This window comes from Vanessa tameamea, chromosome 27 (genome assembly GCF_037043105.1).
Source record: "Vanessa tameamea isolate UH-Manoa-2023 chromosome 27, ilVanTame1 primary haplotype, whole genome shotgun sequence".
Taxonomy (NCBI): Eukaryota; Metazoa; Arthropoda; class Insecta; order Lepidoptera; family Nymphalidae; genus Vanessa; species Vanessa tameamea.
In genome coordinates, this window is record NC_087335.1 from 4,145,127 (window position 1) to 4,172,539 (window position 27,413).

The following is a 27,413-nucleotide window of genomic DNA, read 5'->3' on the forward strand; positions in this document are numbered from 1 at the left end:
GTTTTAATTTTTTTATTTTTGCTATTATTTCTGGGTGAACTTTTATTAGTGAGCCGAGATGGCCCAGTGGTTAGAACGCGTGCATCTTAACCGATGATTTCGTGTTCTAACCCAGGCAGGCACCACTGAATTTTCATGTGCTTAATTTGTGTTTATAATTCATCTCGTGCTCGGCGGTGAAGGAAAACATCGTGAGGAAACCTGCATGTGTCTAATTTCAACGAAATTCTGCCACATGTGTATTCTACCAACCCGCATTGGAGCAGCGTGGTGGAATATGCTCCATACCTTCTCAAAGGGAGAGGAGGCCTTAGCCCAGCAGTGGGAAATTTACAGGCTGTTTATGTTTATGTTTATGAACTTTTATTCAATTACATTTACTATTGGAATAATGTTAGAGAGATTAGAAATTATATTATACTAGTTGTCACCGGCGGCTTCGTTTGCATTTTAGGGGTTGGTCGTCAGGTGTTAAGCATGAAATAATAACCTATATCCGTCCATCCGTCAATTTGATTCCGCGGCTTGGCCGTGAGCAACAGACAGACAGAGTTACTCTCACATTTATAATCTCATATAAAATGTATCATATGATTTAATACATATATATAATAAGAAGTCAAGTTAGTCGGTCCTAAAGATTAAAGATTTAAATAAAAAAAAAAAAAATACATTAGCATTGTAATTTCTTATCTCTAATTATTGTAACATTATTTTTATATACATTTTACGTTTTGCTTCAGATATAAGGATGATATTACCGTAGAAACACATTTTTCTAGATAAAGTGTCGCACTACAAAACATCTAAAACAAACGAGACTTTACAATCTTAGTGTGCATGACAGCTACGCTTGACACTCCGCAAATGTCATACTACTGTACTGGTTGCGTGTACTCTGTGGCCAACCGTTGGCTACAGAGTACACGCAACCAGTATATGCGAATTGAGAATAGAGCACGCCCACGCCCATGCGCAAGTGTGCAATATGCCTTTGGAGTAACAATACATTAACATCAATATAATACATTCTCTGATGCTTTTAATATTATATTCATTCTTATATAATATATAGATATACATAGATTAATATAGCTGTATATATAATAGCGAAATACCTCTCACTGATTAAGCACAAAATCTCAGAAAGCGTAACACCTCTAAACTTGAAATTTGGCAAGTATGTTCCTTATAGGGTGGAGACATCCGCTTGCGTTTTCCGAAATTCTACCCCTAAAGGTAAAGCGGGGTTTATAAGATAGTGTTTTAAGAAATTTCCTGCGGGTAAAACCACAGATTCTGCCAGTATAAATGCATAAGTTGAGATAAAGTCTTACATTTATAAGTAATTGAACTTTAATTGTTTTTGAAATAAGAAAAATTTAGTACAATTCTTTCTCGAATGCTTTTAAAATTTATAAGTGCAAGCTACGAATATATAGTATATGCACGAAGCGAGATGAAACTCATGATAATAATTGCTAACTTTACGTTTATTGTACCGTGTCGGAAAATTAAACGTTAATATTTCGTTGAAACTCGGCCCCAGTGTTCTCGAAAAGAGCAAAATTATATTTTATGTATTAACGACTTGGGCGATGTTTGTAATTGTACCGTGTCGTTTTAATAGCTGTTGATTTGTTAATATTATATAAAAAAATATTCTTTCCTCTTCCAAAAGAAGTCATTGTTATTGAAATAATATATATTTAAAAAATCTATCTATGTGGTGGTGCAAAAAGCTTCATTAAAAGTAAAGACGTCGACTCGTTGCCTGCACTGGTGACAGGAGGGCTGGTTCGTTTTTAGCCCAGAGGATCGGAATTGCGATTCAACGGGGACATGCTGCTAGCGTTCTTGCCAACATTCCACGCGGTCAAGATTTATACAGCAATTATTTTTAATTCATATTTGTATATATTAAAGGACTTAATGTTTATAAAACTATATGTGAGTTATTGATGATATCTATAAATAATTATGATGTAAAATCAATGAAAACTAAGAGATTCGTTAATACATAACAATGCATATTATTTATTATTATTATCATAATTATTAAAAAGCCAGGAAATACATAGTATACGCGTTACGCACACATACGGGAGAAGAGTGTGTGTGAGGAGGTCATAACGACATAAGAGAGCGTCAAACCATTTTTCATCATCCATCACGGGATACGAGTCGGTCTCACCCCTGAGACGCGCCAATAGACATATCACACAAAGTAATTTAAAAAATACAAGAAATATCTTATAAATGATAACTTATTTTGTAAAATATACATAAATAAGGAATAGTATATAAATATATGTAACACGATGATCTAATACTATATCGAATTATAAACGAATCTATTGATAATCGAAATTTGACAGTCAGTATGTTGATATGAAACTAATATTTGAAATAAAAATTGAATTTATAACGTAAGGTTTCAGCAACGAAGTGATTTTTATTGAAAATAACTTAAACGGAGCTCTTGAGAGGGATTACTCCGTGCGAAGTCGGGTCTATATATTTATAAGGTCGGTATAAAAAACTACTTTCAAATATCTACTACAAAAACGTATAATTAAACCAAAATAACGAATATCCGGCACCTTTATATACAGTACGCGTATCTTGATCAGAAAAAATCTTAACAAAACTATCCACACTAATATAAAATTTACCAAAGTAACAGAACATCTTAAGCGTAGCACCCAGACGAGCTAGCTTTCTTGTATTACCTAAAACTTTTACATCATACGGTAACAAAACAACTTTATAATAAAATACCTGCTCATATAAAAAATGTAAACTCATTTAACGCATTTAAGACCAAACTGGCCAAAAGTACATTCATTTGAAAAAAAATAAAAATTGATAAGACAATGCGTTGAATGGGTAGCTATTAATATAGCTATTATTATTATTATTTAAGACGAACGCGATTGTTATATTACCAAATAGGTGTATTTTCATGTAAGCGACTTATGTATTTTTGGGAATAAATCTCTATAAACCTAGTTTTGTCTCTACCTATCCATCTACATATATAATTTACAACAAAGTAATATATATGTTACTCTAGACACTAGAATCCAGTGTTTTTCCACTGGCCCATACCTAAATTCAGCAAGTCTATCGGTTTGTTGATAAAGTATTTGTAGACGCGCAATGCCGGAAAACTTAGTTGACGTGTTTTATTCAAATCAAATCAAATCAAAAATCTTTATTCAATATAGAAGTGTTTACACTTGCTTACTGATTGTCAAAAATCTACCACCGGTTCGGAATTTAGCACCTCGGACCTGAGAAGAACCGGCGAAAGAAACTCAGCGGGATATTTTTTTTTTTTTTTCTCTTTGCATGTACAATAATTATTATATTTTAGTTATTTGAAACAGCCTGGAGGCGATCATTTCATTCCCAAGGTGTGCAGTCAACTAAAAAGTCATTAGTGTTGTAATATCCTTTAGCACACAAACGCTCTTTAACGATTCTTTTGAATTTTATAATTGAATAATTTTGAACGTTTTCTGGGATCCTGTTGTAAAAACGTATACATTGCCCCAAAAAAGAGTTACTAACCCTGTGTAATCGGGTACTTGGAGTAACAAGTTTATTCTTGTTCCTAGTGTTAATAGAATGTACGTCACAATTTCTGGGAAAATCGTTTATGTTTTTGCGTACATACATAACATTATCAAAAACAAATTGAGAAGCGACAGTCATTATTTTAATTTCTTTAAATTTATCTCTTAACGAATCTTTTGGGCCCAGGTTATAAATTGCACGAATAGCCCTCTTCTGCAGTACAAAAATAGTATTAATGTCAGCTGCATTACCCCAGAGTAGGATGCCATACGACATTATACTGTGGAAATAACTGAAGTACACAAGGCGAGCCGTATCCACATCAGTCAAAAGTCTAATTTTTTTTACCGCATAGGCTGCAGAGCTGAGTCTATTCGCCAACTTATTTATATGGGGGCCCCATTGGAGCTTAGAGTCTATTGTCATACCAAGGAACTCTGTTGATTCTAAAACATCTAATGCTTCCCCGTTTAAGCATACACTCGTTTTGACACATCTTACATTGGGAGTAGTGAATTTAATACATTTAGTCTTTTTACTATTTAACATTAAATTATTAACACTAAACCAATTTACTATTTCAGAGAGAGTATTGTTCACATCGTCATATATTGAAAGACGTCTTTTTATTTTAAAAATTAAAGAAGTATCATCAGCAAACAATACTATCTCGAGTTTATCACCTAGGAGATGTGGCAGGTCATTTATATAAACAAGGAAGAGGAATGGTCCAAGAATTGATCCTTGAGGGACCCCCACAGTAACTGGAGACCCGGGAGATCTCTTTCCATTTACATCAACCCTCTGAATCCGATTGCTCAGATACGAAATCAGAAGACTGAGTGCAGTGTCCCTAATTCCATAATGACGTAGCTTCCTGACCAAAGTTTCGTGTTGCACGCAATCAAAGGCCTTAGATAAATCACAAAATATCCCTAAGGCATCCTGTGACTCCTCCCAGGCCCTGTAAATATTTTTAACGAGCTCAACACCAGCGTCAGTTGTCGAGCGACCCCTTGTAAATCCAAATTGTTTCTTGTGTAGCAACTTGTTATTGTTAAAATGTACTAGCATTTGATTTAGTAATAACTTTTCAAAGATCTTGCTAAGAGTTGGTAGTACAGAGATGGGCCTATAGTTGTTGGGGTCTGATGTACTACCTGACTTAAATATTGGTAATACTCTACTATGTTTCATGAGGTCAGGAAACACGCCACTAAGGACACATTTATTAAATATAGTGACAAGGTAGGGTGCGATTACATCAATTATTGAATTGACTACCTTGACAGAGATCCCCCACAGATCGGCCGTTTTCTTAATATCTAGTGATCTGAAGGAACTTATTACATCACTTACACTTACTGTATTAAATTTAAAGCTAATATTACATTTTTCCACGTGGTTTTTTAATAATGATTCAGCATTCGATCGTAGAGTTTTAAATGTATATTTTTAGTCATTATTATCTAATGTTATAAATGTGAAAGTCACTCTGTATGTCTGTCTGTCTATTTAACGGCTAAACCAAATAAAACGATTTTGATGAAACCCTCTAGGGAGTAAACATGGTGTGGAGATTTAGGTTTGTGTGCAAGTTTTATTCTGTGTTAAAGCCATGGATTCATCTAGATAATAATATGGCTGTCAGTTCCCGTGGTATACAACCAGTGATAGACTAGGGATTCTAAGACGTATGCGACATCATTGAGGCGTTTCATATTTAACGGGGGTACTTTACCGTGCATTATAAGGCCCTGAAACCACTGATTCTTAGTTATATAACGATAAAAATGTAAATTGCTGTAACATTCCAATGCCAATTCGTTCGCCCGATGGCTTGAAAGCTTTATAACGCACACAGACAATATATTAATTTATTAATTTCCGAAAACATAGTGTGCACGTTTTGTACTATTATTTATAAAATATATATATATATCATATATTATAATTAAAATTTAAATTCCTTGTTAATCGACCTTTGATTTTAAATTACGTTCCATTATTATTAACTGAATATTAATTTACTTTATAATAGTATATTATTTAAAAATCGTTTCGTAGTTACTGTGTAACAGACGTTAAGTAAACAGAACAGTTGCAAAGCGTCAACGTTAATACGAAATGTAGGATTCTTGTTTGAATGAGACCCAGCATACGACGAGTCGTGTTTGATTACCACGTATGAGGACATTTTATAGATCTATGAAAGAAATATTAATGTTTCGTTTGAGAGTTATTGTTTTTTGCGTATTACGTATCCACAACTACGACTGTGTAAGTTTGTATATTTGTATAAGTGTATAATACACCTACCCGATTTCTATTTTAAAGTCTCCATTTAGGTTCTGATGTTTCGAATAAATGCCTACGTCATACGTCCGCACCGTGTATGACACTAAACAGCTCTGAGCATTTTCTGTTCAATTATCTACTAATGTACATATGTTACATTAACAGCCTGTAAGGAAAACACCGTGAGGTAACCTACATGTGTCCAATTTCAACGAAATTCTGCCACATGTGTATCCACTAACCCGCATTGGAGCAGCGTGGAGGAATATGCTCTTCTCCTCAAAGAGATAGGAGGCCTTAGCCCAGCAGTGGGAAATTTACAGGCTGTTAATGTAAATGTAATAAAAATGTAATATTGATTTGAACAATAATTTAAATCTCTCATCTCAATCGCTGAAGCGTATAATTTATTCCTACTAATGTTATATGTATTGATGTATACCGGTTTTGTTTCAGATTATATTCAATGTCACCCGCAAACACAATAAGGCTGTACTGAAGTGTGAAGTTAGTAATACAGCTGGGAAGAGCGAGTCTACTCTTGCTTTGAACGTAACTTGTAAGTTTTAGTGCCTAATAAATTTACGAAGTTTTCAAAACGTTGAATATATTGAATGGAAGAACGACAAAACTCGTTTCAACGAGTTACCTTAAAACTTACCTGGTCCTTATCTTCGGTATTGTCGGGAAGTTAACCGTGAATGTAGTTTATTGTTGCGTCCCTATTGTGACTTATCAGTTTTATTTTTTTACTAAAAACATTTAAATTTTAATAAAAAAAAATACAATTATAATTTTTAGTTCTAAAAAGTTCCATTGCCAGCTAAATATTCTGTTAAAGAATACACTGGTAATATACGTGCTGTTGGACACATTATGTGCATTTCGAAAGGAATATGATTTTGCACGGCATTTTCTTTGCCCAAGAAACGATGGATGGATTCTGTGAAAGACGATATGGTTAGAAAGAATGTTACTTATGAGATGACGTCCGACAGACAAGTATGGAAGAAGAAGACATGCTGCGCCGACCCCAAGTGAAATTGGGATAAGGGCAGGAGGATGATGATGATGATGAATATACACAAGATTGATATTATGATCACTTGAATTTATTAATGCTCAGTATGAACTCCCATATTCTGTTAGGAACCTCGCGTCCGCTTCGCTTGTTCATCTATTATTCTTTACTATTACATAACACATTAACAAATAATTTTTAAACTTAGAATTTATATCTACTGTATGAATAAACATCAAATTATTTTATTTCTATTAAATTTTGTCAATAAATATCGTAAAAGGAATTTCATTTAAGTTAATGTTGTAATGTTTTCTGTTGTTCTCGTGTCAAGGCTGATAATTATAATTGATAGTATCGTAAATGTTTCGTTAAAAATAGTTTCGAGAATTGTAATAAGGTTAAAATTACTCCCAGTATATAAACCGAGACCAATAATTCACTAGATCCGCCATCGTTCCGAACTCATCCACAAAATGTGGAGGCAGCGGTCGGCGCGAGTGTTACTTTGAGTTGTGACGTCGACGGACAACCGCAGCCTGAAATACGCTGGCTGTTCCACGAGCCGGGAAGAATAGGGGTAAGTGACTACCATGATGGCAAGATAGCAAAATACTTGAACAATTTTGATATTCTTATCATCCAAATTCAGTACTGATTATTTAATTTTTATTTTTACTCTTAAATATTGATTTGAAGGTAAGTTTCATTTTCAGGTTATCCTAAATTATATATATATATATAATTTAGTTTGTATTGAATTTTTCTTAAATCTATTTTGGTCGTTTTATTAGTTTAAAAATTAAATATATTCATTTAAATACTACTGAGATTATTTTATTTATTTAAGCCTCATTTATTCCTTAGTATAATAATAGTAATAAGAGTTTTTTTTTATAAATCTAATTTTAACTAAGGACCTCTCGACGAGTATGGGCCTCCTCCATCTCACTCCATTTTTTTTCTGTCTTGAGCTAATCTCATCCAGTCTTTGTTTAAGAATTTTAAAAGTTCGTCTTCCCATCTTTCAAGGGGGCGACCTCTTTTCCTTTCTCCGGGAGGGCCAACCCTGAGATTAGTAATTCTAAATTATATTTCCAAGTCCATCAATTTTCACATAAAATGCAATTGTATAAACCCGTTTTCGAACGAGTCTAAGCCGTTACTTATATTACTCAATTTATGCTTCGGTTTTAGACTTCCATCCATGACGTTTTTTTGACGCGACCGATTTGTAATGATGAAGATGTAGTCATCAAAACAAGTAGCATTCCAGTCTAGGATAATCGATAAATACTTCACTGTAGATATAAATAAAATACAGGTAAAAATACCTGTGTGACATTTTTACGTGAACGTTAAATACTTCCAGCAGGTCAAAGGGAAGGCACCGAACCTCAAAGTGTACGTGGACGAGCGTACAGCCGGACGATACATCTGTAAAGCAACTGTTAGTGGATATCCGGAGATTGAAAGTGAAGCCACTATATTTATTAAAGGTATTTATAATAAGACTTACTAATAATTTGAATTTACCTTATTTGTAGAACATATTTTGTTTAAAAATAAAAGAAGGTGCGTTTACTTATGTACGCGTGAATAGCTATCATCTTTGGCGTAATTAAAAATTTGACTTTACATTAGCAGCCTGTAAATTTTCCACTGCTAGGCTAAGGCCTCCTCTAACTTTGATGAGAAGATTTGGAGCATATTCCACCACGCTGCTCCAATAAGGTTGGTGGATACGGTTGTGGCAGAATTTCGTTGAACATGCAGGTTTCCTCACGATGTTTTTCTTCACCGCCGAGTACGAGATGAATTATAAACACAAATTAAGCACACGAAATTCAGTGGTGCTTGCCTGGGCTTGAACCCGAAATCATCGGTTAAGATGCAAGTCTATTTCGACTTTATTGAAACTTGATTTATCGAACAATTTCTTCTATGTCTCATGTAGTTCTCATGTAACCCTGTGCGTCATAAAAACTCTCATCATTTTTTCACAACACGCCTAAAGAAGTATAACTTCATCAAATAAAACACTCAATAAATTTGGAATGATAATCATTTTTTAAATCGTCTTTTACCTTGTATATTATTTTAATAGGAATCTGTTAAGATGTTAAGATATGACTATTTAATATAAACACAATACCATTAAAAAAAAAAATAAATCGTCGCATAATATTTTTAATTATATCTGCTATTATTAATCAATATGCTCTTTGTGTGTTTGTGTACTATGAGATATTAAGAAACTCTAAATAAAACGCAAATCAAGATAACTGATGATTACAATAAGTTTAAGTAACAATTCGTATAACCACACAGATATGCAAAGTGCTAATCATGTTTAAGAAGAAATATTAATAATACTATTCATATTTCTGATACAAATTGGTGTATAAGGGTGGGTGACAATTCCTATGTAAAATTCTAATTATACAGGTTTCCTAGAGATATTTTCCTTTACTGTGTAGTACGTCATGAATAATGAAAATTTACCAAATCATATTAAAATTTGAACCCACGTTCATTATCGTAGATTCACTTATTCTATTTACAATGTCACTCAGATCTCAAAATTAAAATAATTCCAGGATACACATATCAGATAAACATTTTCTTTCATTCTGTTCGCCCAGGTGCACCCAAGATTATTTCAAACAGAACCCAAGCTGGTTCCGAAGGCGATAAGGTGACAGTTGAATGTGAAGCTCTCTCGGTACCAAGACCTGATGATATCAGGTGGTACTTTGAAGGGAAAGAAATCAGCGTTATACAGGATCCAGTAAGTTAGAGTTTTCTTTTGTTAATTATATGAAAACTCAATAGGTCAAAGGTATATAAGATAACTTTTTAGTAATTAAGTTCGTTGATCCCTTACATCCTACCATATAACTTCTGACATTAGATACGTACAGAGTATTTTAATTCGTACGCTAATTAATATTTTTATAAATATATTAAAAATTATTTCGTTTAATATTTCATGAAGTTTTGAAGTGTTCAATTTTGAAAACCATACCAATGATTGGAACGCAGCGAAACTTGAACCTCTATAAGGGTGCTTTGCCAATTAGTGTATGCATCCGGGTAACTGCAGCGTGGAAACGTTTAATACGATGCAATCTGTTCCGTCTAGAGATGTCACGATTTAAATATAATTTTGTTATTAAATTTAAATATAATTTAAGTGTGAGGTAATAATAACAAATTGAATTTCATTTAAATTGAAAAAAATAAATGTTTATTGTTTTTGACTTTCAAAAACAAATCTAGATTTTTTTAACTGTTGTTTAGTATTATTTTTTTTCAATATACTTGATAATCATTAATCCAATGTAGAATAAGATTTTAATTATTGCCATATTATGTGTAATTTACAAATAAATTAAATTTAAAATGTTTTAATGAAATATATTATTTGTGACATAAATAGACCATTAGAAAAAATGATTATTTTCAGGACTTTGCGACATTGGAAGAAACATTACCAAACGGTATTGTGAAGTCGAGTCTCGTGATCCGAGATAGCCAATCTAAACACTACGGCGTATACAATTGTAGTGTTACAAATGAATATGGAAACGCTAATGCTGCTATTACACTCAAACCGTTGAGTGAGTTTATTTTATATTTAAATAATACTTACCTTAACTTACCTTAAATTTAAAAAAAAGACATGAAGTTACTTATTGACTTCAGTAGGTATTTAAGAAGAATAAAAAACTCCTATTTTATGTTTCCTATTATTATTTTGGTAAACAATAAAATTCAAAGCAAGTTCATCCATTTTGTAGATTAAGATGTTTGTTATATACGCAAACATTATTGTTTTATTATCTTGTCCGACATGTCGTCAGAGTTCTTCTATTCAGTGAATATCTCGACTACATATTTCATGAATAACATACATCGCAATATTTTAAAGTGTACAGGACACGATTGATTACATAATTAATAATAAAATAAAATGACGTCACTAAAATGTACTTTATTTTCAGAAACATTACCGCTGTTCATAATTCTAATAGGCGTGACGTCTGGGATTATAATATTCTCGTCATTCGTGATACTCGTCGTAGTGTGTCACAGGAAACGAAGGAAGAATCAGAAGATAAACGAAAAACCGGACGTGACAGTCACTTCCGGTGACATGTATAAAGAGAGTGACCGGAGTTCGAACATAAGTGACTTGAAGTTACAGTTACCTCAAACCGATGAAAGTTACGACTTGGTAAGTTTCAATTATAAGCATATTATTTTTTTAAATTTAATGTTTGTCGATTAATGCATTGAGCAAAAACAAGTGGACAGCCTTATACAGCCTCTTTATGAACCACAGGATGGTAATGTTTTATGGTTACAGCCTGGATCGACATACTATATACATTTTATCACGAAAAATAAAAGAGTTTCATGGGTCATATTACTAAATTTTACCTACCTGTTGCGTTTTTTTTTTACTAAATTTTCTGAATATTATTTTATTTTTATATTTTCGAATAGCCTTATAAATATTTAAAATAAAAATGTACGAATTAATAATTATTATAGTTACAAATTTATTATTTACAATATGTATAGCGTAGTTAAACATATGGTTCGGTGTTTAATATGCAGGTGATTTAACCTGAGGACGACTGAACAAGTGCCACTATATTTTAAGGGCCAATTTGCTTATGCTTATAAGTATGTAGAAAAATGTTCTAGGATAATATTACAACTTTGAGACCTACCCAACTGTAGAATATTTATTTACAATGTGCTTATAATTTTATGGAAGACTTGATTATCGAATATAAATCTGATACATGTTCGGCGACCTATAAACAGTAGATATAAGACACTTTCTGCCTCTGTCTTTGTGTTCGCAAACTTCTTCTAAAATATTCAACTGATTTTGTGGTTTTGATAAGATTTTCACTATTAGAAACGAACTATTAACGAGAAAAGTTCGTAATAAATTTTAAATATTTTGAACACTAAATTTTAACCTTTTTAACCTATCCAAATTTCCATGTAAAAAACCTTATATTATTTTTCGGTTATATTTTGAATAAATAAATATACCATCTTAATATTTTCATGCTAAGTAAACTTTTCGTTTTCTTTATTAATAGAAGTATTTACAAAATTAGTTATAATTTAATACATTAAATTTATATCTATTAAAGTTCCTCCTAATACACGTTACAATGGTGTATTGAATTACACAACAAAATTAATACTGTTATCATGTCAAGTAGCGTAGAGAACATTGATTAAACGTTCTGTCTAATTTCTGTTAACGAATGACACATGTTTGAATCAAATTTCACACATACGAATATTAAGTATTATTATAAATGTATTTAATTATTAAACAGATAAAAACGTGGCTTCGATCGGGTGAAATAAAAATAAAACTAAACAAATACGGTTTATAATTAAAAAAATAACTTCATAAACGTCATCATCATAATTATTACTAATTTTGGCATTCCAATTAATATGACGTTCAAAATTAGTAAGTATTCGAAAATTTCTTGTCAAAAATGGCCGCCCGTTTAACTGTCACGTCATTGAATTCCAATGATTTGATATTAAAATATCTCGACTAAACGAATATTGCTCATATATCCTGTCGACTAAAAATAATAATTTTTTAACGATCTATAATCGTGGATTGGTTTCGATAGGATCTATCGTAGACCTGCACGAAATTATTAATATAGATTGAAATCTCATGTCATAAATTAACTGATAAATATATAAAAGACAATATAGATGATTAAAAGTGAAGTTGATATTCGTTATGATAAACAATAAATTAAATGTATTTAATTAAAATACTTTTCTTTTCTTTCCTTCCCAAAGAATATTAGCAATACTAGCAGTGCTCCAAAATAATTAAAGAATTACTAATATTCCTATGTGGGGTACATCCCTTTAAGCATATCACTTGTGTTAGGAGTATCACGACCTCCGTGGTCGAGTAGTGTGTATACCGGTTTTCATGGGTAGGCTACTCTGAGGTCCCGGGTGCGATTCCTGGCCGAGAGGACGTAGAAACAGTTCATTAGTTTTCTATATTGTCTTGGGTCTGGGTGTTTGTGGTACCGTCGTTACTTCTGATTTTCCATAACACAAGTGCTTTAGCTACTTACATTGGGATCAGAGTAATGTATGTGATGTTGTCCAATATTTATTTATGTATCACGTAGTAACCCAAGGAGTCAGGATCGATCCTGCGACTTTTTACATCGCTAGGCGACCCGTAAACTATTGCGCTATTGACGCTACTCATGTAAATAAAAAATAATAACTGTGTTGAGTTTCTTGCTGGTTCTCAGAAACCTACATTCCAAACTGATGGTAGGTTTATTTAATTCAATATTATAACAAGACTATTCAAAATTAATGAGCTTGAATAAATAATATTTTGATTTTATGATCAGATTTGATAATATGTTAAATTTCACCACTTGCAGTTAACAATAGCCTTAATAGCCTTTTTAAAAATACCCTTTAGTTAATCTATTAAAAACAGTCTAGTGACTATTGCTGCGTATACAGATACAGAAACATACAAAAGATTTGATAAATGTGAATGACAAGGCTGTTACGAAGCTATGTACTGAGATAGCTTCGTAACAGCCTTGTCATAATATAAATGTGTTAATTTCAATTACCAGGAGTATACAAGTTCCGATCGCTCGGATACAAAGAATCCTGCCGGTCTCCCTCTCGCGGGACCGGTCCCGCTACCAAACATACGCCACGACGATCCGATGCTGCAATTTAGATACAGCAATGATTATTCAGATCCAACATACGCGGATACTTATTTTAAGGTAAGTTTCATTTACTTTCACAGCTCGAGGTTGTCCAGGTTTACCTGGATAAGTGAGTTGAGACTATTAAACAGTTCTTCTACCGGTAATCATATTTATATATCTCGTGTTTCCGTCTAAAGGATGAGTAAGCTAATGTTGTTATATTAGATGGCACAATTGCCAGAGCATTTTTTTTTAATTATAGTAGCAATGCCCCAAATTAATTAAGATATTACTAATATTCCTATTTACCTCTACTTTTAAGCTTATTACTTGTAAGGGGGCGCAATGGGATGTAAGGGGGCGCAAACCACACCTTGGCGCTCCAAGCCAACCTCACCTGCCCGTGGTGCATCCTGCCGATCAGCAAACGAGGCTCTGGCGACCGACTGATGGCGGTATAACCATCAAAAATAGGCGTAACTAAATACCACAGGCCGGTAACGGGCAGCAGCGTCACCGGTGCGAGAAGTTGCGTCCTGCGATCGCCAACCCGCCTGCCCAGCGTGGCGATTATGGGCAATACCTCCGAATGATGAAAACAGGTAAGCCACGGCCCCCAGTTCCCGGCGGTCCCGCTATTCCTCGTCATGGTGGCGACGGTGGTAACGGCGGGACGGGGGGTGCTAAGAATCACCGGGCTACGGGAGGCCACCACAACCGACTGACCCTGGCGACGTACAACGGACGCACGCTACGGCTTGACTCACATCTAGCGCAACTCGAGGTGGAACTTGGGAAAATTAGGTGGCACATATTAGGGTTATGTGAAGTCCGTAGAGAGGGAGAGGACACCGTAACCCTCGAATCGGGCCACCTAATGTACTTCCGAGAGGGAGACCAACAATCCCAAGGAGGCGTTGGGTTTCTGGTTAATAAGTCCCTAGCTGACAACGTTGCGGAAATCTCCAGTGTGTCGAACAGGGTAGCGTACCTCATTGTAAAGCTCACCGAGAGGTACAGCCTCAAGGTGGTGCAAGCGTACGCACCGACCTCGACACACTCGGACGATGAAGTGGAGGAAATGTTCGATGATATATCGAGGGCCCTCCACTCCACCACGAAAACCCACTACAACGTTGTCATGGGGGACTTCAACGCTAAAGTGGGAGTACAGAATTGTAGCGAATCGGTAGTAGGACCCCATGGATTTGGAAGCAGAAATCATAGGGGGCAAATGCTTGTCAACTTCCTCGAACGGGAGGGGCTCTTTTTGATGAACTCCTTCTTCAAGAAGCAGCCCCAAAGGAAGTGGACGTGGCAAAGCCCCGACACTATGACCAAAAATGAGATCGATTTCGTCATGACGGACAAAAGGCACATATTCAGAGACGTCTCAGTGATCAACAGGTTCAATACCGGTAGTGATCACCGACTTGTCCGAGGCTCTCTGAATATCAATTTTAAGGCCGAGCGCGTCCGTCTGATGAAGTCTACACTCCGACCATCCCTGCTCCAAACCACTGCGGGATCTGAAACGTTCCAGTCAAACCTGGAGAACCGATTCGCTGCCATGAAAACCACAACAGACGTAAACCAGAACCTCAAAAATGTAGTGAGAATTCTCAGGGAAGAAGGCACGAGATTTTGTAGCATGCAGCGTAAGGGCAGAAAGTCCAAACTTTCGGAAGAGACTTTAGGGCTAATGAAGAAACGACGTGAAAACCCACCTGTCACTTCGTCCGAGAAACGGCAACTAAACCAAGAGATCAGCAAGCGCGTACGACACGACCTCCGGTGCTCCAATACTCTTACGATTGAAAGAGCCATCGAGCAGAATCGGGGGTCTAAGGTGTTCGTACAATCTCTTGGAAGAAGCCACCTGACGAAGTTGACCACAGCAAGTGGAGAAGTCGTTTCTTCCAAGCCGGCAGTTCTTTCGGAAGTAGAGGACTTCTACGGCCGGTTATACGCATCGCATGCATCTCGACCTGATCCCGAAAATGAGGATCCTAGAGCTACATTAACATGCCATTTCACCGAAGACCTGCCAGAAGTCAGTATTGGCGAAATTGAGATTGCTCTTAAACAGCTTAAAAATGGAAAAGCCCCTGGAGAGGACGGCGTTACAACAGAGCTATTGAAAGCAGGAGGTAAACCCGTACTGAGGGAGCTCCAGAAGCTTTATAACTCTGTCCTCTTCGAAGGGAGAACTCCGGAGGCGTGGAGTAGGAGTGTGGTCGTCCTGTTCTTCAAAAAGGGAGACAAGACCCTGCTGAAGAACTATCGACCCATATCCCTAATGAGCCACATCTATAAGCTGTTTTCAAGAGTGATCACGAACCGTCTTGCGCGAAGATTCGACGAATTCCAACCCCCGGAACAGGCCGGATTTCGGAGCGGATACGGCACCATAGACCACATCCACACAGTGCGGCAGATTATACAGAAGTCCCATGAGTATAATCGGCCCCTGTGTCTTGCATTCGTGGACTATGAAAAGGCGTTTGATTCGGTTGAAATCTGGGCTGTTCTGGAGTCCCTGCAGCGTTGCCAAGTTGATTGGCGATACATCCAAGTGATGAGATGTCTCTACAAGGCCGCCACCATGTCCGTCCAAGTACAGAGTCGGCAAACGAATCCCATACCATTGCATCGAGGAGTGAGACAAGGGGACGTTATTTCCCCCAAATTGTTCACTAATGCAATGGAGGACATGTTCAAGACGCTGAACTGGAAAGGGCGTGGCATCAACATCAATGGCGAGTACATCTCTCACTTGAGATTCGCAGACGACATCGTCATCATGGCAGAAACGCTGCAGGACCTGCAACAGATGCTGAATGAGCTGGCTGATTCTTCTATGCGCATCGGCCTACGGATGAACTTGGATAAAACCAAGGTCATGTTCAATGAACATGTTCTACCGGAACCGATTGCGATACACGGTACCGTCCTCGAAGTTGTTCAAAAATATGTCTACCTCGGGCAGACATTGCGATTAGGTAGAAACAACTTTGAGGATGAGTTGAATAGAAGAATTCAGCTAGGTTGGGCAGCATTTGGGAAGCTACGACGAATCTTCACATCGTCGATCCCACAGTGCCTTAAGACGAAAGTCTTTAACCAGTGCGTCCTACCCGTCATGACATACGGAGCCGAAACGTGGACACTCACGACAAAGCTGGTCCACCGGGTTAAAGTCGCTCAGCGTGCTATGGAAAGGGCTATGCTCGGAGTATCTCTGAGGGATCGCATCAGAAATGAGGTGATCCGTCAGAGAACCAAGGTCATCGACATAGCCCACCGGATTAGTAAGCTGAAGTGGCAGTGGGCTGGCCATATTTGTCGTAGAACCGATAACCGTTGGGGAAAACGTGTTCTAGAGTGGAGACCGCGTCTCGGCAAACGTAGTGTAGGACGTCCTCAGGCACGGTGGAGTGACGATTTGCGCAAGACGGCTGGCAGGAGCTGGATGCGAGTTGCCGAAGAAAGACCACAGTGGCGTGCATTTGGAGAGGCCTATGTCCAGCAGTGGACGAATGCGGGCTGATGTGTACTTGTATTAGGAGTGGGGACGACAATAGCCCAAGGGGTCAGGATCGATCCTGCGACTTTTTACATCGCTAGGCGGCTCGTAAACCATTACGCTATTGACGCTTCAGAACTATTAGATTGCATTAACTATTTACAGAGTGGTATATACTTGTACATGCTGTATTGCCAGTATCTCTGGATAAATATGGTGATGACTTTACGACTTACAATGTCTTTTACACGTATGTGTTGTTAAACTTACTTAATTTTAATCTGTTGAAAGCATTGACTTAATGCTCATGACTACAAGAAAAAAAAAAATAGAATATATCTCATCTGTCCATTTATTCTATGGCGCTAATATACACTATTCGGTACGGTTATGTAATGCATAATTTAATATGTACGCAATGACATTATCTTAATTTACTAAGTCCCTTTCGTTCAGATTTCCAGTATATGAAAAATTATTAATTAATTAATTTTATGGTATTAACTTTTTTTAAAAATTCAATGATAATAGTATCTTCTTAATTTGTTTTTTCTTTATAATTACTGAGTCGCTCTTTGTTGTCAATAAATGCACCTTAATATTTTATTACCTTTGCTTTTCCACGTTGATGTATTAAAAAAAAAAAAAAATATATGTATATATATAGTCTAGCATCGTAATATTATCTATTGACGATAGACAAAAGCTTAAAGTAAGGGATTCTCGATATATTTTATTTTATTTTCATGAAAGGTAAATTACCATTATTGATCCTCTTACTTTTATTTAGAACCCAGCCGCTTACGTGTACGACTACCCACAAGGGTACGTGCCTCCCCCACACTTGAGGGTTCAATCTCCGACACTCGAAGTACCAACTAGCAGGTAAAGAAATATTATTCGTTAAATATTGAAATGAGGTTTTATATCTTAACAACTCATTTATTATATTTTATTGATTATATAAGAAAAAAATATTTATGATTGATATGTTGACCGTTTATTTTGCGTTTTAATATAATTTCTATATAAAGAATCACATTCAGATCAAATCAAATCAAATCAAAATATACTTTATTCAAGTAGGCTTTTACAAGCACTTTTGGATCGTCATTTAACAAACTATGTTAAGTGTAGCTACCACCGGTTCGGAATGTAGATTCTACTGAGAAGAACAGACAAGAAACTCAGTAGTTACTCTTTTTCAATATCTAAAAATACAGTCATGTTAGTTAAATATAATTATATATGTATGTATACTGTCTGGAAGTCAACAAGCATTAACTCCACGCTTTTTTATCATCTATATAATCTTGTATCAAATAATATCCCTTCTTTACAAATGTATTCTTTACAAACGATTTGAATTTATGAAACGGCAAAGTTAAAAATGTCTGTCATTATTTTGCTACCACTTAATTTTTTTTACATAATTTGGGATAAGGGCAGGAGGATGATGAATTTATATCGATTTAAAATGACTTTATTCTTCCAATAGGTCCCTTCAAGGTTCATTGACGCGTAGTATAGACACGTCGTCAACGCTTCCGTTGTCAGCCGGTAACGGATCGCAGAACAATTCGTTGCAACGAACGAAAACTGACGAAACTGACGCTATTAATAATTTAGGCTTACCTGTTGGTGGCGAAGGTAAATTCAATTATTTTTGTATAATACACTAGTTGTGGCCCGCGGCTTTGCTTGCGTTCAGTTCAGGAGTTTAGCTGTGAAAGCGTAATAGATTGCTTTCGTGTTTATAATATTATTGTGAATTAATTTTATCAGATCATATTTTGTTGTATGTATATTTGTGTAAGCTGTAAAAATGCATTGCTTAGATTGTCGGATATACTATTGTTACATTGTTTTAATATAAAAAAAATATATATTATTATTAAATTATTTTATATAAAAAGTCATTTAAATTTCTAGTTATAAAAAGTATTTATTGTGTTATATTCCACGAAGCGAATCATAATATATTATAGTATAGCTGAGACTTTTACATGAAAATATATAATTTTTGTTTGTCATTAGCACCACAAGTGCCCGTTTACACCCAGTCTGGGGGTAAAAATCAAAGCGGGGTCGACTTAAGATACGCAGCGACGTACGGAAATCCCTACCTTAGAAATGGTACAATGAGTAAGTAACCCCTCTTTTTGTATTTTAGTTTTTTATAAACTTTGTTATAACTACATTTTAAGTGAGCTCCATTAATTTATAGCTATATTTTATTGTGAAAAAACAAAATACACATACTATACTGAATGAATATCAGATATTTATTTTACCAAAAGCTTAAGAAAATTAAAAACAGGAAATAATTTAAGCGAGCGATATTTCTGTGGCGTTTGTACGTATTTGAGCTCGGAATCAATTAAGATTCTCGTCTTATAATCACTAAACCGTCACGGCATAATTATACTTTTATCTGTAATTACTATAAAAAAAAAAACTGCACCTACAAAATATCTTAATTTACTATAACTAGCAGAGATTTAATAAGGGTAATAAAGACATATTTATTATTCGCAAGAAAATTTGGAACAATTTCTAAGAAGTATTAATATCGAAAAGTTAGATGAATACTTGCTATCAAATTATCCATGAACAGCGATAAGTTTCAAATTCGCCTTTGCAAAACATTTCTCTAAATATCTATGTACAGAGATCATAAAAAGATTTTCATCCTGGGAAATGAATTTCATTTATGTACAAGCCATACCATCACTTCCAAGGTTGTAAATATACAGAGCTGCTCATCACAAATAGCTTAGGTAAGTTAATCTATATTTACGTAACTTACCTCAGGTTATTCAAACCAAGTTCATACCGCGAAGCCGGCTTCTACGCCTGCTCCGCCGCCATACTCCGCAGTGCGAAGCTCAGTTCATCTCCCAGGTTAGCACCGACTGCTTAGGTAAATTACCCTTTTTAGATAGCACGGCTTGGGGTTATGTGTTTTTACGGTTCTGTTGCATGTGTAATTAGGTAAGTTTTTTTACAAATTGCATGAAATATTAAAAAAAAAATTGTTTATTTAATTAATTTCAAATAGTTCTTTTACGTAGTTTGAATACTCTTGATATACAACCAAAGTATCTGTTTAGTAGTTTGCTTATAGAAAATGTCATTTTCTTAACTTAATTTACCTTACAATTTCACAAGCATTCTTTCTACATAAAATTGTTCGTCAGTTAATTCTTTAGTATTTAAATCTGTATCTATTTTAGCGCTTTTGTTATTTATTAGTTCTATCTTAAATTTATAATCTTACCTTTCCGCAGCTTCAAACTTACCTTATAGGATTTCAACTCTGATAATACTTAAAAATAATTGTAAGTTTTATTTAACACTGCATTCTCAATTGTTTTATAGCAATAAGTAGTTCGGTGTTTGGACGTCTGTATGTTTACGTATTTGCTTGTAAAATGTGAATGTTGCTATTTTTCTTAGTAGTATAGTTTTATCGCGAGGCGATCAAATAATATCATATATGTAATCGAAATAGGATATCGAATACCTTTATGTATTTTTATGTGATACTTAATGTCAAGTTTTCCTTCGCCGTGATGAATAAAACACACAAATTAAGGCCATGATAATTCAGCGGTGCTTATTCGGGTTCGAACCCGCGATTATCGTTTACGATACACGCGTTCTAACCACTGAGTCATCTCAGCCCATTTATAATAATTAAATGTTATTTAGATAAGTCCTCATTTCGTAATTATATATTGTTATCATGTATTATTAAATTTGCTCGCTACAAACGCTTTTTTAGTTAAAAAATGATTTCACGTAAAAAAAGGCTGTCATTTTTATTGAGCTAGCATTAGTTTGAATTGATTTGTTTGGTTGGAACGAATGTGAATGTTTTATTAAAATATGTAACATGCAAACATTTTTATATCTTTAAAATATGATCTACATTTTTGTATTGTGAAAATCAAAGTTTTGTCCTTATTATAAGTAAAACTTAAATTTGATTACCCTTTTTCTAGAGACAATTCAAAAAAGGATTTTTATGAAGGACGTAACCGAGTTCTTGGTATTAAAAAAAAATTAACTCCAGAGTAATATCAATAAATGTACAATAAACTTATTTGTAGTTCCAATATGGAAAATTGATTACTCTGTGGTTAAAAAACAATGAAAACACTAGTCTGTGACGTGTAGAAATGACGATTAATTATAATAATCTCACTGAAAATAATCACGAAACGTCAAAATTTCGAATGTCACATAATTAACGCCAACAAGTAATCTCATCCGTCGAATAAAATGACATCTTGCCGCCACGATAGATTTGTTCCAATTATTATGTTAAATGTATAATGTTTCGAACAACTCAACGATAATTAAAAATAGTCTATTGGCGTGAAGGAATCAAACGAAGAGAACATTGGACGCATACATATCTAAGATTACAAAATAAGTATGTCTTCAATTAAAAAATATCAGCACCAGCCGACATTCGTCCACTGCTGGACATAGGCCTCTCCAAATGCACGCCACTGTGGTCTTTCTTTGGCAACTTTCTTTCTTTTTATAATATTAAATATAATTTATAATATTAAAAAAGTATCTACTTAGGTACTCTTCTTTCACGTATGTTTTGCTCCATATAAAGAGCGAGCACACGATACTAATTTTAAATTTATATGATCGTATGACGATCAGTCCTTAGAGTCTATTCCAATCAAACAAGCAATAAAGACGGACAGATCTTAGATTTACGTATTCCATGCGAATTTCTCACAACTTATACATATAGTGTACTACAATTTGATTTATATATCTTTATTTATATAACAAACCCATAACGAATATCTTCGACTATTCAAGCTTTCCAATGATAACGCGTAAATTCGATGTAAAATGTAGGTTTATTTCGCTTTTGTCTTAGTGTGGTTGGAATAAACTATAGGTAAATATGAATTGCAGAGAATGGTTTCCTCTGCTTATAAGACATTTCTTTGTATTTATGACACATCAATCTTTATTACGTATATTTATTTACCGAACCGTTCCGCCAGCTATCAAAATAAATCTAGACTATTTGTTCATTAATAATAATTATCTTTTACAGGTAACGCACCGACGACGTTAGCCACGCATGTGTAGCGTTAACGAAGTGTAAAAATATAATAATAATTGTATAAAAAAAAAATGGACTAATTTCTATACAACCGTGTTAAATTAAACACTTGTAATATATAACGTTCCTAAATAAATATTACGACTGAGATGTAAATAGAATATAGGTTAGGTGTACAAAGTGAAATAAGGACAGTTACACGCGAGCGACAGTAAATATTTTTTTAATTTAAATTATTTAACGATTATTTTTTTTTGTTGTAATAGCTTTCGTCGAGTTCGTATTAATATTGATGTTATGCTTATGCATGGATCATGTACCACCGTTTTTTTTTTTTTTACAGTAAAAACTCTTTTGTAAAACGATTTATTTACTTTATTATATAGTATTGCTCAAAATGTTGCAATAGGTTATTTATAAGACGCTAGTGGAACAATTTAAATATAGAATTGCCAGATTTATTAAATATCATTATTTTACTAGCGGTCTGTTAGCTTTACCATAGTGAATCTTAAAATATGAGTTGCTAGTAACAATTTTGTACAAACAGTTAATGTAATTGTATAGCCAAATATAAACATACTCTGTACGTGTATTTACAAATTATAAAGCCTAAACCAGACTTGCTTATTGATTGTCAATACTATCATTAGTTTGGAAGTAATGTACTTTGATCTACAGAGAAATTCTGTAAGAACGTCGTAACTCGTGTTAACTCACTTAACAAGCTATTTTTAAGCGTGAACCTTTTATTTCATTAAAATTGTCAATGTAACCTTCTGAAATTTCACAGTCAGTTTCAGCATCTCACTTTGTATCTCACTCGTGAAATGTAGACGACTTTAATACGTGTATCCAAAAAATGATTTTTCTTACAGAATACCTCTATTGTCGTGAGTTTCGAGTTTTTACAGAATAGCTCTTAGACGAAACGTTTTAGTTTTATTTAAAATAAATTTTTTTTATAACTGACATTGTTAACACTGTACAAAATTGCATTAGACCACTTTTAATAACTAAATCCAATGTATTTGACTGAAATTAAAATGAATTTAAAATTGTCTATACATACACATTGTCGAAAATTTAAAGGATTTTTTAGAAAAAAAATATTATAAAATTTTAGATAGATAAATAATTAGCAAATGGTCACTTTAATAGAAAAAAAAAACCTGTGATAATTTAAATAGTGACGACTTAGAAAAGCCTTTTATTGTCTTCAAGAAACTTTTTTATTAAGATATGATTTTGAGTTTTTTTTTTCTTTACATCGAATGACTTATAAACTGCGTAAGCCGCCATTTTTTGTTTAAAATGTATAGAAATATTTGCATGATAGTGTTTTCGTTTGCATGCGAATATTATTTGCCATTTTTTATTGTTCTCAAAATAAATATGTAATAAAATAATTATTATATGTTTTATTGAAAAAAAATCCCCGCAATTGTTACTAAATGTCCCGGTCCCGGTATACCGTCCCGGCATCGCACGAGTAAAGGGTCTAAATAAACATTTCATATTGTATGACAGCATTACAGAAAATTAATAATCTAACTAAAACCGAATCTTAATAAAAAAATAATGTAATTAATAAAAAAGGAGAAACAGACAATATTCTTAATTAAAAAAAAAAAACATGTTTTTCTTAATTTAGAAGTTCAATTGATAAAACGGTAACCGTAGGCGAATATATAATACTTACATCCGCAGGACTAGTCTCTCATACAACGTAAAAAATAAAATCTTATGGTCACCCTAGCCTCACAGATACTGATACTGTCACAAATGTAATACTTTTACCTTAGTGTAACTTAGATGTTACCTAATGATATACAATACAATACATAGTTCTATTCACTTACGAAGGCACGCCCCTTCCTGTTAAATCATAGACTAATAAAATAAACTTAACTAATATAATTGTGAGTCATCTCAGGCACACTTAGACATCTCGTGGGTACTCACTCACACTGAGAATAATTCAACGTAGAGTGTGTATTAGTGTGTGTAGTCGTGAATGGATAGGACTAGACGATTATGCATAAGTCATAGTTTTCCTTAACAATGATTAAACAAGTTTGAAACAAAACAGAAAAAGTAAACGAAAACCCTTTTAGAAACCAACAGTTGCTTAAGTCATAAGAAATCTCTTCATCACTTCGTATATCATGTGAATATACTAAAAAATGTTGTTTAATCTGATACCACATAGAGCCAGTAAAGCTACAATTTATGACTATTATACAAACACCCGAAGGCGATCCACCGTCATGATGCAGTAATTCCAGAGTACGGCATTTTAAGTTGTATTTCAAATCAAATTAATAATTTTGACGATGTTCTTCTATAGTATAGAATCCTAAGGGATTTCAGTCACGGCCATTCTTATGTTGGTGACTAAAATTGCAAGAAATACAGCACACTAATGTTTGCGCAAATACAGGTAATCTCAAGTTTCTAAATGTGTCAATCCGATGGTAGGGCAAACTCATATTACTGGACAGAATTCGGGGATAGGACCGATGTTTTTAATAACGGTTTTCGGGTGGGGCTTTCCCCTCTAGTACGAAAGAAAATACAAAAACTTTTTGTTGGCCCGATCTGAGATTTAAACCTAAAATCTCTTGATGTGCCGGCTTAGAACCCAATAGATCTTTGAAAATATTTCGAGTGTTCATACAGATGATGAGTACACAACTAAGTATTAAGAAGGATATATTGAGTTTCTGATATGGTCTTTAGAGTCGTATCGTATACAGAGTAATATGTCATGCTATTCAACAATTATCGAACTCCATTTTTTTTTTCAATAGACCTTGCAGTTCTCGAGATCAAAATCAAAATAAATCATAAAATTCATCATAAACAGCCTGTAATTTTCCCACTGCTGGGCTAAGGCCTCCTCTCCCTTTGACGAGAAGGTATGGAGCATATTCCACCACGCTGCTCCAATGCGGGTTGGTGGAATACACATGTGGCAGAATTTCGTTGAAATTAGACACATGCAGGTTTCCTCACGATGTTTTCCTTCACCGCCGAGCACGAGATGAATTATAAACACAAATTTAGCACATGAAAATTCAGTGGTGCCTGCCTGGGTTTGAACCCGAAATCATCGGTTAAGATGCACGCGTTCTAACCACTGGGCCATCTCGGCTATAAATCAAAATATACAATGTCATATTAAACGATGGATGGATTGTGTGAAAGACGATATACATAGTTAGAAAGAATGTTACTAGTGAGATGACGTCCGGCAGAGAAGTATGGAAGAGGAAGACATGCTGCGCCGACCCCAAGTAAAATTGGGATAAGGGCAGGAGGATGGTGACGATGTCATATTAAAGGATTTAATTAATAAATGTTAAGTTACGACAGAGAAGAACTGTCAAAAAAGTCAGTAGCAGTAATTTTTTAACAATTCAATGACATATTAGATAGTTTTGACAGTTAAATTAAATTTTCCTGCTTGGACATCCACGATTCCTACACGCTTTTTTTATGATCTATTTAATTTTTAATTTATCAAGTAATAAGCCTTTATCATCAATGACTTTTAAATTCAGATTTAATTTTATTAATAGAGGATTTTAAGAATATTTTATAGTACAAACGAATATTATTCCCCAGAAAGAAGGTATTGACTTTAAGAAGTCAGAAGCTTGTTGTAATGACCTTAACTTCTCGTGTCTAGGGCTTGCAACCACTGCGATGAAACGCAAGCGGTTTTATTGTAGCTGAAAACGCAAAACCACATACACATACGCAATGCATTTATTCTGTTGAGCAGCGTGCGTTGTGGTTTTGGTTTTAAATAATGCAAAATGGAAATTGTACCGCCACCATAATTATGTACTGAGTACAAGACAATTGAAAGTATGTTTTAGCCAAATATCAGTCGCTCAGCCGATACTAATTGTGAAACTAAGTACGGTTAACCGCTGTGTGTTACCATACTATTACTATGAGATATAAAAATAGTTTTCGAAACATAGAAATCATCATCGAAATCACCGCAAAAACCGCTAGTGATAGAAAACCCTATATAATAATTTATCGACGGTTTTAAACCGCTTGCGTTTTATCGCAGTGCGTGGCAAACCTACGATGTCAATGTTTCTTGCACACAGTCTAAGATAAAATAAGAATACATCATTCACAGATCAGACAGCCTAATGATTAAGACATTAAGTTATAATACTGTTTTTCTGATTGCAATATAAATGTCGTGTCTGTAATAACGTAATGATTGTTGAAATGACAATTTTTATATTTCGTTTTCATTTGTTCGAAATGATTTCGTTAAAAAAAATTAATCAGAAACCTACCTCGCAGATTGATATAAAATCGTTTAAGTGTATTATATTTCATCTAAATAATTGTGTATGTTGTGTATGCTGTAAAGAAAATTATATTTAGAGATGGATATCGCGTAATATATACACGTTGAGTGACGACTGAAATAACTCAATAATGTAATTGCTGTTTTTCGGTAGGATATCTGATGGGAATACGTTTCTATAATAAAATTCCGCAGATATTTTTAACTCTGCCGTTTCATAGATTTAAATCATTTGTAAAAAAATGCATTGGTAAAGAAGGCATATTATTCAATACAGGATTATATATATGATAAAAAAGCGTGGAGCTAATACTTGTTGACTTCCAGACAGTATACATACATATATAATTGTATTTAACTAACATGTCTTTGTATTCTTAAACATTGAAAAAGAGTAACTTTTGTAGAGAGTACTGAGTTTTTTGCCGGTTCTTCTCGGTAGAATCTTCATTCCAAACCGGTGGTAGCTTCACTTAATATAGTTTGTTAAACGACGATTCAAAAGTGCTTGTAAAAGCCTACTTGAATGAAGTATATTTTGATTTTGATTTTGACCAGTGGGTGGTACCTACACAGACAAGCCTGCGCAAAATCTTACCATTTGTGGTAAACATGACATCATTAATTATGTTTTACAGATATACGTTTAAATATTGATGTATTAAATAAATACATGTATAAATAAATAGTCAATCCATAAATACTATTGAAGTTTTTTTTTTATTTTAGAAACAGTTATAATTCTAAGGTATCGCACCAAGCTAATTTCACTCTAA

At 34.2% G+C, this 27,413-nt stretch overlaps 1 protein-coding gene and 1 long non-coding RNA gene across 8 annotated transcripts in view; one reads left to right on the top strand and one right to left on the bottom strand.

Annotated features, from left to right (window-relative positions):
- LOC113392036 (irregular chiasm C-roughest protein-like) overlaps positions 1-22,537 on the top strand; it is an 87,429-nt gene extending 64,892 nt beyond the window's left edge. For 2 of the 7 annotated variants that reach the window (XM_026628242.2, XM_026628243.2), the window contains exons 9-21: positions 6,337-6,439; positions 7,348-7,481; positions 8,274-8,400; positions 9,547-9,692; positions 10,371-10,524; positions 10,909-11,141; positions 13,582-13,740; positions 17,982-18,076; positions 18,690-18,841; positions 19,229-19,336; positions 20,006-20,095; positions 20,482-20,532; positions 22,287-22,537. In XM_026628242.2, the coding sequence (XP_026484027.2) occupies positions 6,337-6,439; positions 7,348-7,481; positions 8,274-8,400; positions 9,547-9,692; positions 10,371-10,524; positions 10,909-11,141; positions 13,582-13,740; positions 17,982-18,076; positions 18,690-18,841; positions 19,229-19,336; positions 20,006-20,095; positions 20,482-20,532; positions 22,287-22,321 (1,587 nt within the window). In that variant the 3' untranslated portion in view covers positions 22,322-22,537. Of the gene's footprint in view, positions 1-6,336; positions 6,440-7,347; positions 7,482-8,273; positions 8,401-9,546; positions 9,693-10,370; positions 10,525-10,908; positions 11,142-13,581; positions 13,741-17,981; positions 18,077-18,689; positions 18,842-19,228; positions 19,337-20,005; positions 20,115-20,481; positions 20,533-22,286 lie in introns of all 7 variants that reach the window. The other 5 variants (XR_010309703.1, XM_026628245.2, XM_026628247.2 and 2 more) reach the window with 5 other exon arrangements.
- LOC135194187 (uncharacterized) overlaps positions 1-27,191 on the bottom strand; it is a 59,312-nt gene extending 32,121 nt beyond the window's left edge. Inside the window, exon 1 of the long non-coding RNA XR_010309704.1 lies at positions 27,111-27,191. This is a non-coding gene — a long non-coding RNA (uncharacterized LOC135194187). The remainder of the gene's footprint in view (positions 1-27,110) is intronic.
- Between the last annotated feature and the right edge of the window lie 222 nt (positions 27,192-27,413).